Here is a 14,608-nt window from a genome sequence, read left to right as displayed (position 1 = left end):
GGAAGGTGACGAAATTAAATGACTAAATTATCATCACAACAAATTACAAATCTTTTCACTTTCTAACAACTGAAAAGTTGTGATGGTGTTCTTAGTCTATAAACATTACTCTCTGTTCATCTAAAGGCATTTTTATCATTGTAATACCGTGGTAAAAGTGTATCACCATTCAATCTGTGTGACAAATAAATACAAAGATTCCCAGTCTCGCTTATTTTTCCCAGCACATGGATTTTTTGGACATGCTGGAATAAAACGGGACAATATTAAACAAACCATTGTATAGGAAAACAATAATATAAGAGGAAACTAAGATATTTCATCGCAGATTCCATTGCAATCCCCACAGCATGATGCAGCCGACACCATGTTTAACCATGGGGCGGTGTTTTCAGCGTTACGTGTGGTTCCTTTTGTTTGTCAATAGGGCTCTTTAAGTCCTTGTTTTGACATTGGCTTTTTTTTCTCGTCTTAAAACTACAGTAGATTTGTGCATAGCTATTGATCTCTGCAGCTCCTCCAGAGGAACCGTGAACCTCGTGTTAAATTTCTCCTACTGTTCTCTCACAAACCTCTCATGTCGTCGCAGAACAGCTTTATTTATACCACAGCTTCTCTTCACAAACAGAAAAATAGCTGCTTTTAATGTTACACCTTAACTTTAATTCGCCCCTTGTCTCCCTCATAACAGCTCTCCTTGCCTCCCAGCTAACAACAGAGTAATAGCAATACATAAAAGTTTAAATGATTAAAGTTCCTATATAAAAAACATTTTAGGAGGCAGGACAAATTAAACCCACAGTCGCTTGGTACCTCCTGCTGGCTGAGCAACGATCACCACCTGAAGCTGTTGTTAAAAAACTAACTGATAAGTGCTGGGTTTACAGCTCCGCGTCCTGACGGGATGACTGTAGACGGAAACGCTTAAGAGTCTAACATTTGGGCGTGCCGTGGTGGCGTAGGGGATAGAGGGACCCATGTTTGGAGGCCTTCAGTCCTCGACATGGCCGTCGCGGGTTGGACTCTCGGATCCGACGATATTTTCTGCATGTCTTTCCCCCCCTTCTCATTCCCCCTTTCCTGTCAGTCTACTTTCATATAAGGGACACTAGAGCCCATAAAAGACCCCCTGGAGGGGTAAAAAAAATAAAAAGAGTCCAACATTTATCGTCTGCTATCAGAGATCCAAAGAGGAAATCCTGAAAACAGAAAAACCCAGAGCATTTACACAACAAAGCCGAAGACAGACGACAGCTGGAGACGCAGCAGAGAGCGAGCTGCAGGTTTTATCAGCCCCAAAGTAAAAAATAAATAATGATAATAATAATAATAAAATAAAACACTAGAGGGGGAAGAAATGCAGCGTAAACTATATGAAGTATGGCAACGCGCACAGAGAGGAGTCTGGAGATTTTCTTGCACAATATGAAAATAAAACCGCCATAAAACTGCAAGGGGCCTTGATTGTGGTCTATGGAGAAACATGGAGGGAGGCCAACGCAGCCAGCTTGGACCGAACGAGACGGAAGGGGAGACATATCAACAGATTTAGAGATCGTTACAGTCAAAGCTGTTCTTCAAATGTGACCACAGTCTCAATCTATACAGAGCCGAGCTCCTTTCATATCCACAGATGAGAGGGACAGAACCTCCCCGATCCTGTTTACTGTGCTCTTTACGATAAATCTTTACAGCCTTGTTTTATGGTAGTCATCATATGAAGTTAAACTTATGGTCATCATGTTGACATCTGAAAGCACCTTAGCCCTATGATGAATGCCAGAGTTATTTTAAAAAGGACAGTGAGTGATCCACCATTCGGCTTTGACACCGGAGGTAGACTTTTCTTTCTTTTTTTTTTTTAGAGCGATTCCTCATTAAAAAATATAAGAAGAATCCTCTGAACTTCAGTAGAGCTTTTAACAGTATGAGTCTCCTTTCTCCGTCCTATGAAAACATCCCATCATACTGTGCTTTATCCCTCTTGGCCGGAGCGACGCATCAGATGTGGGGCTTTTCACAGAGCGTACCAGGGGACCGGCGAAACCAGAGACAACAACAACAAATACGTCCTTGTATTTTTAGGTTGTGATTATAATGCTCATTTCACAGTTTAATGCTCTAAGGAAACCAAATAAACTTTGCCGTACAGAGTGGAACCGGCGAGATCGAGATCAAATCTCTACTGCTTCCAAATGGGTTTTAAAACAAACAAAAAAAAAACCCAAAGCACACCAAAAAGTTCTGACAATCCCAGTTTGTGGGACATTTATTAATCCTTACTATTTGAGACATGTTTCTTTTTATGTTTATGTCATAATTAACCTTCTTTATCTGCCAGTAAGCTGGTTTACATTAAACCAAATACCAATTTATTTTGACTATGAGTATTTCTGTAGTCTTTATCTTAAATGTTCTTAAAAACATCAAGAGGCAACACCAAAAGTTGGCACATTTAGACAGAAGGTGATCTAGATTGCAATATATACTCTATACACCCCATCTGTTTGCTAACTGTTGCAGTTTGCTGCCATCTACTGAGAAATCAGAGGTACTGAAACATTCAAACGCTTTCATTAATGTACCGTCATAAACAAACACTGTAGCAGCCAATACATTATAGTTTAATACTTTCATTATTATATGTACACTGGGCCTCCAAAAGTATTAACTCTGACATTTTTCTCATTTTACTACAGGATAAACATCCTTAAAAAAAAACATAAAAGTTGTAGTATGTAGTTGGCACATTTTATGTAAAATTTGCCCCTGGTTAATGATTAATTTTCATATGTGGGACATTTACTTACATTTTACTTAGCTACATTTATAAACCTTTTGCAAAGAAGGTTTATAAATGAAGGTTTTGCAAAGAAGGTTTTGCAAAGAGGAAGTAATTTTACTAAATTGGGTTTTTTTTTAGTTGAGTAAAATTGTGATATACCAGTACTCTTGAATGAAATTTCTGGGTACTCTATCCACTTTGCAGTGTTAGTAAATAAAAACATATTTTTACTAAAACTGCATAACACTCTGACACACACAGTCTTTGTTACAGCGAGACTTTATTTAATATTCTAATTCTATTTCTATCTGCTGAGCCTGTTATGCTATTTGGAGGTCAAGTAAATACATGGTATTTAATTTCCCTTCGGGCTCAATAAAGTATTTTTGAATTGAATTGGTAAACAATATACACTGTTACTGAAATTACTTTACTATACTTTAGTTTTTGTTCCATTAGTTTTACATTGGGAAAAAAAATACTTGGAAAGTGCTTAAAATGTGTTATTTGCTAATATATATCTTTGTAAGTTTTTTTTAATTGAGCTTTAAAATACCGGAATTTGCACATAACTATTTTTTATCTGTCTGGTGAAATTATTGTAAAGTATTCAGGTAGCCATTTTACGTAATACTTTTTTAATAGCCACTTTTAGCTTTGAGTAAAAACATACCGAACTACTAGCTAGCGTACCCACCGTTAATCTTTGCACTACAAGTCCCAGGAAGCCTTTCGTCCGTCGCCATAGAAGCGGGAAGTTCACTTGAGCTTCGTTTCCACTATGAACGCCCCGGTTCGCATCTTCGCCGCTCTGCCAGCGGCAGAAACCGACGGTAAAGACAAACAGCAGGGCCTGGAGGTAACATGTCTCAATAAGCCGGTGAGGGAGGTTCAGGTGACCGGGGTGGCGGAGGTTTCCTGCCCGGCCGACCGAGCGTGGCTGCTGGTCAGCGTGACCAGCACGAAGGACTCGATAAACGAGGTGACAAACAGCATTTCACGGCGACTGGAGTACATTTTCCAGACGATCAGGTAAAAGCAACCGAGCTTAGACAGTGGCACATTCGTGTCGTAACGTTAACTAGGTTTTGTTCCTACGGGTAACCGGCATGCAGTGCGTGGGAAAAGTATTCCTTTAACCTTTCCACACTTTCGACACAAATTCCCCCCATGAAACTCAATATTATTGTGCTCTAATATAGCAAACCAAAAGGGAAGGAAATTGTTCTCAATGTTTTTCATGAATAAAACTGCGTGGCTTGCTTTTTTTTTTTAAATCACGTAGTTCCTTAGATTGCAATATTACCTCAGACCAAAAGAAATCAAATAATAATTTACATAAACAAAAAACACGTTTAACACCTGCTTCAAGATTATTTTCAAAAGGTACTTTCAATCTGACAAACGAGCCTCATTGGAAAGCATATTCTAATTTAATGTATATTGTTACTAGCTATAACGTTGCTAAAAAAAACAATTTGACAAATGTTGCAACCTTTCAGTACTAAAATTTTGCTTACTCAGGATGCTACGAATCCACTCCTGCTATTTGCAAAAAAAAAAGTCCCTTATATTTAGTCTAATATAGCTTTCGTTCTTTCTCCTCAGACAACATGGCGTCAGTGAGGAACACAGAACAGTGAGACGGACTCTTCGCCGACATGCTGAGGCCTACGCCATGGATGCAGAGGTGAGGTGCTTGGACAGCTAATTGGTTTTGCAAGAGTAGAGTTTCCTGACCTGACAGCGTAGCCAAATGTTCCCACAGATCCTGGTGACCTTCTCAGAATTCAAGAAGATGGAGCAGACGTGTTGCGTCCTATTGGAAAAGCTGGATAAGAGTGTCCAAGTGGGGACGCCTCGGTTCTTCCACAGCGCTGCGTGCCTGAGCGAGCTGAGGTGCTTGCAGCTCCAAACGGGTATCGTCTCGTTTAAATCAAATGCAGGAGTTGTAACCGGTGTGCTTGTGTTGGGTGGTGTTTCTTTGTTGTTGTTTTTTTAAGGCTTCGTGCGTCTGTGTCAGCAGTTGAAAATGCTCAACAGAAGGCCAGTAAGATCGCTCAGCTACTGGGGGAAAGTTTGGGAGCCACGCTGCTGGTCAGAGAGGAGGAGACCAAGGAGTGGAGGAATGAAGAGGAGGCTACAGGTGGCGAACGCAGCTCGACGCACCTTCTTCCTCTCCTACCTACAGCCACCGCCACCTCGCAAGTGTCCGTTTCCTTCAGCTTCAGAGACAAAAGCAGGAAAAAACTCTAAACACACATTTGGAGAGTCTAGAAACACTTTATTTCACGCTTGAACAGATGTTCAAATTTCAGAGTCTTTGCTAAAGTCGAGGCAGTCCCAGTGGCTTTCATTAAAATCATCTGCACATTCTAAGCTAAAATACTGTAAATTATATATTTTTTAAAAAGTTACTTTGACTTTCTTACATTTGTTACTTCTAATACCAGTATTCGTCTCCATATTCCAAAAAGGCAAAAGTGAGTCCCAGTGAGGAGAGATTCGGTGTGTGTCTCTGATTTACACGCCCGTTGGTGTTCAATACCTGTCCTGGAAGAAACGTCACGACAAACTGAGACCAAGCAAAACCGTCAGAGTCAGGCGTCCTCTGTCTCGTCCTCTGGGAACAGCTCCCTGAGCCAGTCCTGCATGACGAAGCGCGTCCCGTCAAAATGTGTGAAGTAGTTCTCCAGGGTGGGAATGTCCGGCTACAAACATCCAACCGTCAGCTCAAGATGCGAGGAGTGTGCGAGTGTAAAACAAACCTCAAGTTCTGCGGCAGTACTTACCCTCATCCCTGTGATGCGCTCCAGCTGTGTTTGAGGCAAGTATGCAACCATCAGAGAAGAGGGTCCAGGTCCGCCGAACAGCACCTTGTAATGTGGCGTCTTCTCCGCCTTTGTGTTCTGTTTTCACACAAAACAATGTACATCTTCTTTTTCTTAATCAACAAGGTCCCTATACAGTCTGATTGGATTTGACATCAACAAGCACTTAGAATGGGTCTGATATTAAATAAAATAAGGATATATAGCAAAGTATCACATGCCCACAATTGGGAATAGTAGAAGATCATATTCTTATTTAAAGAAACTTGTGACAGTGCATGGCATCAGGAACTCTTTGGAATACTAGGAGATTTTAAATAAAACCCAGTTTTCTCTATAAAAAGAAAATTGTTTTCTATTGGGTCCCCATAACAATCGTTAACTAAAAGTCAACCGGTTGTCTAGTAGTCTTGTCCTACCATCACAAATGCAAACATGGGAAGTCTACTACTCTAAATCTATAGGAAGTTTAATGTCGCTGCATTCTTTGGTCGGATGTTGCTAACTTTTTCCAGCAACAAACAGTTTGGTTTGGTGTGAAACAAAACAGGACTGGGCAATAAAATAATATCTGTTGCGATAGACATGTGATCAATATCAATAGAAGATTTGTCCGAAAGAATTGTGATAATTTTATTTAACTCCAATCCAGAGTCACAGGACATTCTGGGCGGACGTAGGCAGAGGAAAGGCTTTTACCGCTAAACGTCTCACCGACTCGGCTACGAAATGTTGGTGGCATCAGCTAACTCACTCTTGATAAGCTAGCAACAACTTATGTAACTTGCACAGTAGCAGTTTCATGTTGCCTCCAACATACAGTTCCCTCCTCGGAGGTCTGTGTGTAGTTGGAAGAGGACTCAAAGTGAACGTCTGCCGGAGACGTTATGTCCTGAGGTGAACAGGAAGCTGCTTGGTAGGAAACAATGTTCACATCGAACTGATGATGTCGAGAGTCGGCGCAACCAGTCGCAAGGACACATTGCGTGACTGCCACTCTTTGTGCAGCTGACAATTACGTGGTGGAGAATAAACAGGGCTAGGTGCCCAACTAGCTCATCAAACGTGCTAGCATCCATTCGGATTATGGGAGGTGAAGGAGTTTGTCACAAGAAATGTAGGTAATAAGTACGCTTGACTATAAAATCTTGACCATCCGCGGAAATGCTTTCACCAAGATTGGGGTGGAGTGAAAGGAGAAAATGAGCACAACAGGTCTAGAGGAGATTGTGAATAAAAGAGGAAATTGTGAATAAAAGAGGAAAGGCCACGTCTCAAGGTTGGCAGTACTTTGGATAATTTAAAACCAAAAACGACCAATAATTAAAAGGATCAACTGATAATGAAATGCTTATATTGCAATACTTTTTCAGCTGTATTGTCCTGCCCTTAAACAAAATATGTGTAAAAAAAAAAGTACCTCATCCTTACTCATGAGTATATGGAGGATCAAGTTCTTTGTTAGAGTAACATTGAAAAAACTCGGCCGGGCATGGCGTGGTGGCGTAGGGGTTAGCGCGACCCACATTTGGAGGTCTCAAGTCTTTGACGCAGCTGTCGCGGGTTCGACTCCCGGACCCGGTGACGTTTACCGCATGTCTTCCCCTCTCTCCTTCCCCCTTTCCTGTCAGCCTACTTCATGAAAAGGGACTCTAGAGCCCACAAAAAGACCCCTGGAGGGGTTAAAAAAAAAAAAACATTGAAAAAACTCTGTTGTATTCTCCAATAATTGAAAATGGGTTGCCAGCCACATTGGCTCACCAGACACAAAGTTCTTATCCTATGGCATTCTTAGTCTCCCAACCTAAATCTTATAGAAACCCTGTAGGGTGCGCTGGAGAAAGCATAAGAGCAAAACAAGGATCCTATTGTGTAAAGAAGAATGAACAGAGGAACGCTTACAAATGTGTCCAGTCCTGTGAGTTATTGAAACAGAACGACCTTAAAGATATGAATGAGTTCTGCTCACCAACCTCAGAGCTTGAATACATTCTGTCCACCCACTCCTGAGGAGCTCGCAGTTCTTCGTCCCAGCTCACCACCACCCCGATCATGTGGCCCTTCCTCTCCATCACCACCTCTCCGACCCGCAGGAACACAAACGGGGGGCGAGGGCTGCGCACTGCCTTGGAGGCTGCAGGGACAAAAGGTGTGCAGGTTTTTAAAGCAAGTACTGAAAGGGAAATCAATCACAGGGAAGACAATGGCATCAGGGCTCCTTGTTTAAGTCTACTACTAGATAATATCCAGATAGGTTGTTAGTGTCATTAGTGGTGATTATAATACCTTAGACGACGATCAAACACTAGAGATTCAGAAATAACACTGGGTGAAACTGGCAGCAGCACGGTAATATCACCGTATCTAAAGTCAAGAGACGAACATATCCTGGATTTTCACAAACCTCCAAAGAATCCATGATCATTATCAAATATCATGGTTTCTATTGGTGGAGACACTTGTTCCTCTTCTTGTCCCAACCCAACCAGAGACCTGCAGGAAGTCAGAATATTTGTTTACAAGAAGAAGCTGAGTTTTGGGTTTGCTTACTAAACCTAAATGGAAAGAATAGAGTTTTTCAAAACTTAAAAGTCTACTCACTTAACTTTGGACAACTGCTGGTTTGTCCAGTCACTCCACGCAGTAGCGTTAAGGTATGACGTTCTCCACTGTTTCCATATGCGGAGCAACCTGAAACGCATTTAATAATATATCCCTGTATTATCACAATGTAATTACAATACTTAAAGGGCTTTTACAGCGCTACCCCTTACCGCGTGGTTGCGTGGTAGCGCTGCGCCGCCGTAGAGCCGCACCACCGGGAGATGTAGTACTGCGCGGGCACGGCGGAGAGCAGGAGCGCGATCTGCAGCGCGGCGGCGGGGCCGAGCTGAGGCATGGCTGCGCAGCTGACACCTGAAGGCGGACAGGCGCGTCAGGTGCATGCGGGGAGTGCGGAACTACTGAAGCCAAAGTCTACGTAGGCTGTTTTATTTTAGCCTCCGTAAGGAAAGTTTTACTGAAATTTACTTATTACAATTTAAAGAAGAAAAAAGCTTTAACATAGTAACAGCTTGTTTCTGTAACAGTAGCTCTCTTACCTCTTTCTGAAGTCCAAACTTTCCTCTCTTATCTGCTCAACATTGTGCTGCGGAGAGTTGGTTGTGCCTGGGAAGCCTGAGCAGAGTGACAAGGTTTCACTTCTGTTTTATTTACATAAACTGCAACCCATGCCGCCGCCACCTGTGTATTTACAGTATTTCGAAAAACTTTCCGAAACAGGTGCTCTGCCCAATCACAGCAGCCCACGGAGGAGCGGACGGGACCTTTAGCGACCAGCCACGTCAGGAAGCTCGTGAGGTCCGGGTGAGTGGAAAAGTGACACATGCGCTTTAGCGACGCAAGAGGGCGCAGCTTTTCACCCACTGCCGCAAAAGCCACTTAATAGGAAATAAATCTGAACAGCGCTGAGAACTTCACAAATGTAATTACAAAAGTGAAACTCAGATATGATATAGATTAATTACACAATGATATATATATATTTTTTACAAATTTATTGATATTTTTCTATTACTGAAAATGATCCAAAATTATATGTAAACAGTAACGAAAGCAAGATTGTTTCGGATTGTGTTTCATAGCTCAAGCGATCGTGGGGAAGAGTGCAAGCAGATCCATGAAAAATTGAGTGGAAGGAAAAGGTGAGGTGGAAAATGCAACAACACATAGACTGTAGCTGGAACCTACCTGCTTCTAAACGTCCCAAGCCTTTTATCCGGGCTAAGAGAAAGAATCAGACTGCGCTGTTGTTGTTCAGTGGTCCAAAATTTGCTTTATCATATGAAAGTACCTTTTGTGTTTTATTTTGAAATCAAGGTCTCACAAACTGGAGGAAGATCTTTCTAATTCCCGTCTTAATTAAGACACAAATCACTTTTTTTTATGCCACAAATAACAAAAAGTAAGCTGAATATGGAAACACAACTGTTTATTTACTTAAAATATTGGTATGAACTAACAGGACAGTAGTACTCCCCTACACATACATTCTAGCTTTATGCCATTTATTTATTTCTTTTTTTGCATCACTTCCTTTAAATATAAAAAGTATCCAAACTAACAAAGACAGCTTCATCAATAATTTCACATAAAAGACCCCCCTCCCCTCCCCATCCCTCTTCTCACTTTTATCTCCGACAGCTGCACAAAACCTAAAAACTTTTTTAAACATCTCAAAACACTTCCTGGTGGCTCGCGTGCACCCACTTCACTCACACACTCACACAGACTGATGCTTCAGGCAGGCGCCACAAGCAGCATGACTCTGCCACACATCTACAGAGGCTCACACTGAATAAATCCATGTTCTCATGAAAACACAAACGCACAAGTGCAGCTCTGAACTGCCGAACCAGGGATTTAAAACGACAGACATATTTTAAGGGGACTGGTGTGAACGTAAGCCCCTCATCTCAAAGTAAAGAATCCCGGGTCAGTAGATTAGTTCATCTGTGCATTCAGACAGAGATTTATTGGTACCCCAGGTAAAGATGGATGAAACGCCTAAAATAAGCTTTTATTGCAGGTATATAATCTCACACAAAACAATTTAAAATCTACATTCAATTAGTAGGAAAACAATCCCTATAGAAGTGATTATTAAGAAAACCAGTGATGGTATATTATTTGTTCCCTACATCTGATAATGGCAACCAAGAGTGAACCAGGAAAAAAAAAGTTTGTCCAACCATCACAAACATAAAGATTTAAAACTTGCTATTATACTACAATTGGGTTTGAACCAAAGGATGAGTGTGTGGGAACTACAGGAGGGGCTGTTATGCTGTGGGCCTTATTCTTGTGCAAAACCAGGACATTTGAAATAAAAATCTGAAGGCGTGTCCCAGTAAACTTAAAGAAAAAAGGAGCCATGTTTGAGCTGGCAATATTTTTGCCAGCTCAACACTGAAGTGATTCACAAAGCATAGAATCATTAATTCATTGAACATTTCAGCCCATAGGATTAAATCCGACAGAAAACTAGCAGCTAAATGTGTGAGATTATACAACTGCAATAATAGATGTATTTATTTCTAAGGTTTTTACAAATCTTTCCCAGTGGTAGCAACAGATTTTTATAAGTCTATCTACTGGACTACTATACATTTGAATTGAAAATAATATTAAAACTTTATGTGCGCATAAAGTAGTTATAAAGTGATGTTATTTTTAATTTTTTAAAGCCATGAATAAACACTTAAAGCCAACTAAATCCTGCACTCAAAATAAATACTTTCATGGGGTAAAGATTTAAACCTCAATCGGAAAACAGATTTTGTCTCACCCTGTTGAGAAAGACAGTCGCTAGTTTTTGGCCCTTTCAGATTTAAAATAAACTTTTATACAGACATTATAAAAACAAATAAGAAGAAAAACAACAAAATCCTCAAATGTGTGGCAGAGCATAAAGCATCATTCTATCTCCATGGATCGATCCATTGATTTATCCTCTTGTATGGCAGGGAGACAGACCGAAGACACGTAACACACATCATATATAAATGAACATCCACAGTGAAGACAATAAAAGTTAGTTAGAAAACACATTCAAAAGCCATGTTCTAAAACTTCAGTGCCCACAGACAGAATTTGGCATTGACAAACCTATTTTTTTTTTTTTTTAACAAACAATGACAAACGGGATATATGTTCAGTAATACGTGAGCTATGAGATGAACCAGGTGTGTGTTGACGCTAGCATCCAGTCGGTCCCACAACACGTGATGAAACTCGCAGATTTTGGCGTTCTGTGCTGGAGGAGAAACAAAATACCGGGAACGGATGCATCTTTATAAACTCGGTACCCATTACGTGTGGCAAAAAGAGAGTCCAAAGTTACAGTGGTTTCCCCCCCCCCATAAACTCAAAGTCCAGTTCTCAGAACACAGAAATGAGCAGAAACAAGAAGTCCAAATGTAAAATGATAAAACAAGGCCCCATAAGGAAGGAAAAAAAACAACAGAGGACTCAATATGCCAGAATAGCAAAGGCACACCATCCGAAACGTGAAGCTGTTTTTCCAGAAAAATGCAGTTCGATCCGGTTTCCCTCCACTCCCCGCTGTTTTGCTTTCCAAACTACAAGAAAGTTGCAAGAACCTACGAGACAGATTTGCATGTGAAAAGTGAATGCTGTCACCATAGAAGCATCTCAACATTCTTTCAAACTTGTTTTAGGAACGTGGTAGATGCATCTCAGAGCTAGTGACCAGTCTCTGTACCGTAGGGTCGGTTACATCGACGGGTTAATTCTTCTCAGCAGCTCTGAAGTCATTTCTTTGAGCAGTTCCGCAACCATCGAACTGTATGCCACTGTTTGTAAGCTCCAGGTAAAGCCTCCACTCGGTTGTGTTCAAAACCAACACACACGCACACACACACACACACGCACAGACACAGCGTTGCCGGTCAGATGTTTACATCCACTCACGATCGGCATGAATGACGAGGTGTTGAACTATTTCTACAACTAAACACAAGAGCTGGTGCACAAGTTGAAATCTATTGTAGATTTTGAAAATTACACGTTTAGGGTTAAATATGTATCGTTCAGCTCCACTTATATTTAGTGAAATTCCCTTTTTTCAGTTGCTAAGAAACCAACTGTACAGTAAGGCTAAAGATTATTCTATCTTTTGAGAGACGGCCGTCTCATTTCCTGTTGGAAACAACTAACCCTTCTTGGTTACATGTGATGATTTTACATCTAAACCTGTCAGGCGTATGAATATTTTAGAGCTTAGCAGTAGCTGTTAATTTCAGGTTAAGTTGAAGTGTTCACTATAAGTACGACCGGCAGCGAAACAGAACCTCAATATAACACTGCTGCGACCGAACTTAACGGTTGGAACAGAGTTCTCAAGTTTAAAATGTTTCTTTTTAATCAATCACAGTTTGGGTAAGACGAGTGAACCTTGAGCCGTGTTGAAGGTTCCAATGGAGCAATGATCCCAGACACATCAGGAATAGTTTTTTAGTTGATAAATCACGCTAAAATTAATATTCTGTACTGTCCCCGACGAATACCCTATCAAAGTTTCATGGGAGGAAACCAAACTACAAATTCTATGAAAAAGTCTGGCCAAACGATCCGCTAAAATTATGCCAGAAACTTCTCCCAACCGTTAATTAGGATGTATGTAAATATTTGAACCTGTAAGTATGACTTTAAACCTGTGTGGATTAGAAAAAAACCCATAAAAAAAAACAACTAAAATTGCCCCAAATTCTTGTTTTTAAAATTAATTCAAGCTGCATCTTAGTTCACCTACAACATAAGGTGCCTCAAATTAAGATGACATTAACGCCAATGATGACTGGATGCAAACGTGCGACCGGAACTGTACTTGCAAAATGCAAGTTTGTAGACAAACAGGCACATGTAGAGACATAGCGCACATGCACACCCACACACCTTACGTGTAAAAGGCACAAGGTATTGCTAATGCAGAGGACGCATTCAGAAATGATATACAAGCGCATCAATGACCCCTTTCACTCATGCATCATATTTTTCCGCCTCACAGTAAAACCAGCTTTCAGGAAGAAGACTGTTCCTCTCTCTAATTAACATGCAGAAAAGAACGAAAACACATTAACAGTACACAAAATGTACAGATGTACAGTACCGACAAAGGTACGCCATTTGGTATTTTAGCACAAACAGACACGCTCAGCTCAGCCAATGTGTAAGACTTCCAAATCAGAGGGACGTTCATATGAAATTTTAGAAAGAGCAATGAAAAGGCTATATAAAAAACAGAAAGGATGAAGTTAGGGGGAGAATATGTGGTCTTAGGCCAGTTGTTGGCATAGGTCAGACCGATTCACTTTTCATCCCAATCTGACTCTGAAATGTGTTTAAGGTCCGGCAGAGGAGAGGTTCATCGGACAAAGTGAGAAACACCGTCTTCACAGGGAGAGATTCTGTGTGCTCCTGTGGGATCCAACATGGATCAATAGAATAGGAGGTGTGGGAGCATATGAACATGCAGTGCTAAAGTGCTTAGTGGGCAGAGAGGAAGGTGGGGTCAATGACGAGAAGGGTAACAGGTAACGGCACAGTTTGCTCTCCGTAGCGTCAGCCAACTGAGCCTCCGTTTGGTCTAAAGCATCCGATCCGAAAATCCCGCCGGGATCTCTCGGCCCTCTGAGCACTCGAGCGTGTGCAAATGTTCTTTACCAGCCTATGAGATTGGCTTTGGCCTTTTCTGTCAGTTTGCGGACGCGCCCCTTTGAGGACGTCCCAAAGGTGATCGACGAGTCCTCAAACAGCAACTGCCTCTGTTCCTCCTCCGAGTCCTCTTCCATGTACCAGGCAGACCGCCTTCCTTGGTTACGTGTGCGCATCGACCCTATCGTCCCCTCTCCAGCCTCGCCCTTTGGAGACTCTTTCCGACCCGATCGCTCGGAGGAAGTCTGGGGATGAGGCGTGGCCTCCTCAATGGTTCTCCTGCTGCTCCTTCTCAGCGGCGAGGGCTCAGGCGACTCGGCTGGAGAAGTCGATTCCTTCGTTTTTACTATCCGCGGTCGGCCTCGTCGCCTAGGTGTTTCCGGGGCAGACGACATGCCGCCTTCGTCCCCTGTGGAGTGGTCCAGCTCGTCATCCGGAGTGGGGCTCCGGCGACTCCCACTCTTTCTCAACTCGTCCTGTTCCTGCTTGCTCTTTTTGCCTTTCTTCTTGCCAGGCGGTCGACCTCGGGGTCTTGAGGGGCTGGCTGGAGTCGGAACTTCTGGAGGACTCACCGGTGAGTCCATTCTGGACCTTCGCCCCCTTCTTCCCACGCCTAAGGTCATGTGAGCACTGTGTCCGTTCAGATGGGCCGTACTTTGAGTCGAGGGGCTGGAAGGAGAACCTTAAAACGAAAAAGATGGACAAAAAGAGAAGACACAAGTAGAGACGATTTATTGTTTGCTCTGCAGGTTCAGTC

At 41.9% G+C, this 14,608-nt stretch overlaps 3 protein-coding genes and 1 long non-coding RNA gene across 6 annotated transcripts in view; 2 read left to right on the top strand and 2 right to left on the bottom strand.

The window, feature by feature from the left end:
* The first annotated feature begins 3,471 nt into the window (after nucleotides 1-3,471).
* On the top strand, nucleotides 3,472-5,060 carry irak1bp1 (interleukin 1 receptor associated kinase 1 binding protein 1). 2 transcript variants are annotated; one of them, XM_023348122.1, is made up of 4 exons: nucleotides 3,472-3,817; nucleotides 4,394-4,475; nucleotides 4,554-4,704; nucleotides 4,812-5,060. In XM_023348122.1, exons 1-4 carry the CDS (start codon nucleotides 3,567-3,569, stop codon nucleotides 5,039-5,041), a joined length of 714 nt encoding a protein of 237 aa, XP_023203890.1. In that variant the 5' UTR covers nucleotides 3,472-3,566; the 3' UTR covers nucleotides 5,042-5,060. The 2 variants fall into 2 exon arrangements, with proteins under 2 accessions (XP_023203890.1, XP_005809323.1); XM_005809266.3 differs by having other exon boundaries at nucleotides 3,480-3,817; nucleotides 4,554-4,684; nucleotides 4,789-5,060.
* On the bottom strand, nucleotides 5,049-8,960 carry LOC111611414. Its single transcript, XM_023348123.1, has 7 exons — nucleotides 8,718-8,960; nucleotides 8,391-8,532; nucleotides 8,218-8,307; nucleotides 8,021-8,109; nucleotides 7,590-7,750; nucleotides 5,578-5,694; nucleotides 5,049-5,496 (listed from the first exon to the last, which is right to left on the bottom strand). The coding sequence occupies exons 2-7, from the start codon at nucleotides 8,513-8,515 to the stop codon at nucleotides 5,386-5,388; spliced, it is 693 nt and encodes a 230-aa protein (XP_023203891.1). The 5' UTR covers nucleotides 8,516-8,532; nucleotides 8,718-8,960; the 3' UTR covers nucleotides 5,049-5,385.
* The window catches only part of LOC111611415, a 27,283-nt gene continuing 21,573 nt past the window's right edge, over nucleotides 8,899-14,608 (top strand). Inside the window, exons 1-2 of the long non-coding RNA XR_002754042.1 lie at nucleotides 8,899-8,982; nucleotides 9,261-9,320. This is a non-coding gene — a long non-coding RNA (uncharacterized LOC111611415). The remainder of the gene's footprint in view (nucleotides 8,983-9,260; nucleotides 9,321-14,608) is intronic.
* The window catches only part of phip (pleckstrin homology domain interacting protein), a 39,798-nt gene continuing 34,780 nt past the window's right edge, over nucleotides 9,591-14,608 (bottom strand). For both annotated transcript variants that reach the window (XM_023348119.1, XM_023348120.1), the window contains exon 40: nucleotides 9,591-14,533. In XM_023348119.1, coding sequence (XP_023203887.1) covers nucleotides 13,857-14,533 — 677 coding nt within the window. In that variant the 3' untranslated portion in view covers nucleotides 9,591-13,856. The remainder of the gene's footprint in view (nucleotides 14,534-14,608) is intronic.

This window comes from Xiphophorus maculatus, chromosome 15 (assembly GCF_002775205.1).
Source record: "Xiphophorus maculatus strain JP 163 A chromosome 15, X_maculatus-5.0-male, whole genome shotgun sequence".
In the NCBI taxonomy this organism is placed as follows: Eukaryota; Metazoa; Chordata; class Actinopteri; order Cyprinodontiformes; family Poeciliidae; genus Xiphophorus; species Xiphophorus maculatus.
The sequence above is the reverse complement of the archived record's forward strand: the minus strand, read 5'-3'. Positions and strand labels throughout refer to the sequence as shown.

Bases quoted from the DNA above. Each gene is read 5' to 3' on its own strand.
- irak1bp1 (XM_005809266.3), top strand. From the start codon at position 3,567: ATGAACGCCCCGGTTCGCATCTTCGCCGCTCTGCCAGCGGCAGAAACC. The intron at 3,818-4,393 runs GTAAAAGCAACC...CTTTCTCCTCAG, and splicing joins TACATTTTCCAGACGATCAG to ACAACATGGCGTCAGTGAGG. The intron at 4,476-4,553 runs GTGAGGTGCTTG...ATGTTCCCACAG, and splicing joins CCTACGCCATGGATGCAGAG to ATCCTGGTGACCTTCTCAGA.
- LOC111611414 (XM_023348123.1), bottom strand. From the start codon at position 8,515: ATGCCTCAGCTCGGCCCCGCCGCCGCGCTGCAGATCGCGCTCCTGCTC. The intron at 8,308-8,390 runs GTAAGGGGTAGC...AATGCGTTTCAG, and splicing joins CGCTACCACGCAACCACGCG to GTTGCTCCGCATATGGAAAC. The intron at 5,497-5,577 runs GTAAGTACTGCC...GGATGTTTGTAG, and splicing joins AGCGCATCACAGGGATGAGG to CCGGACATTCCCACCCTGGA.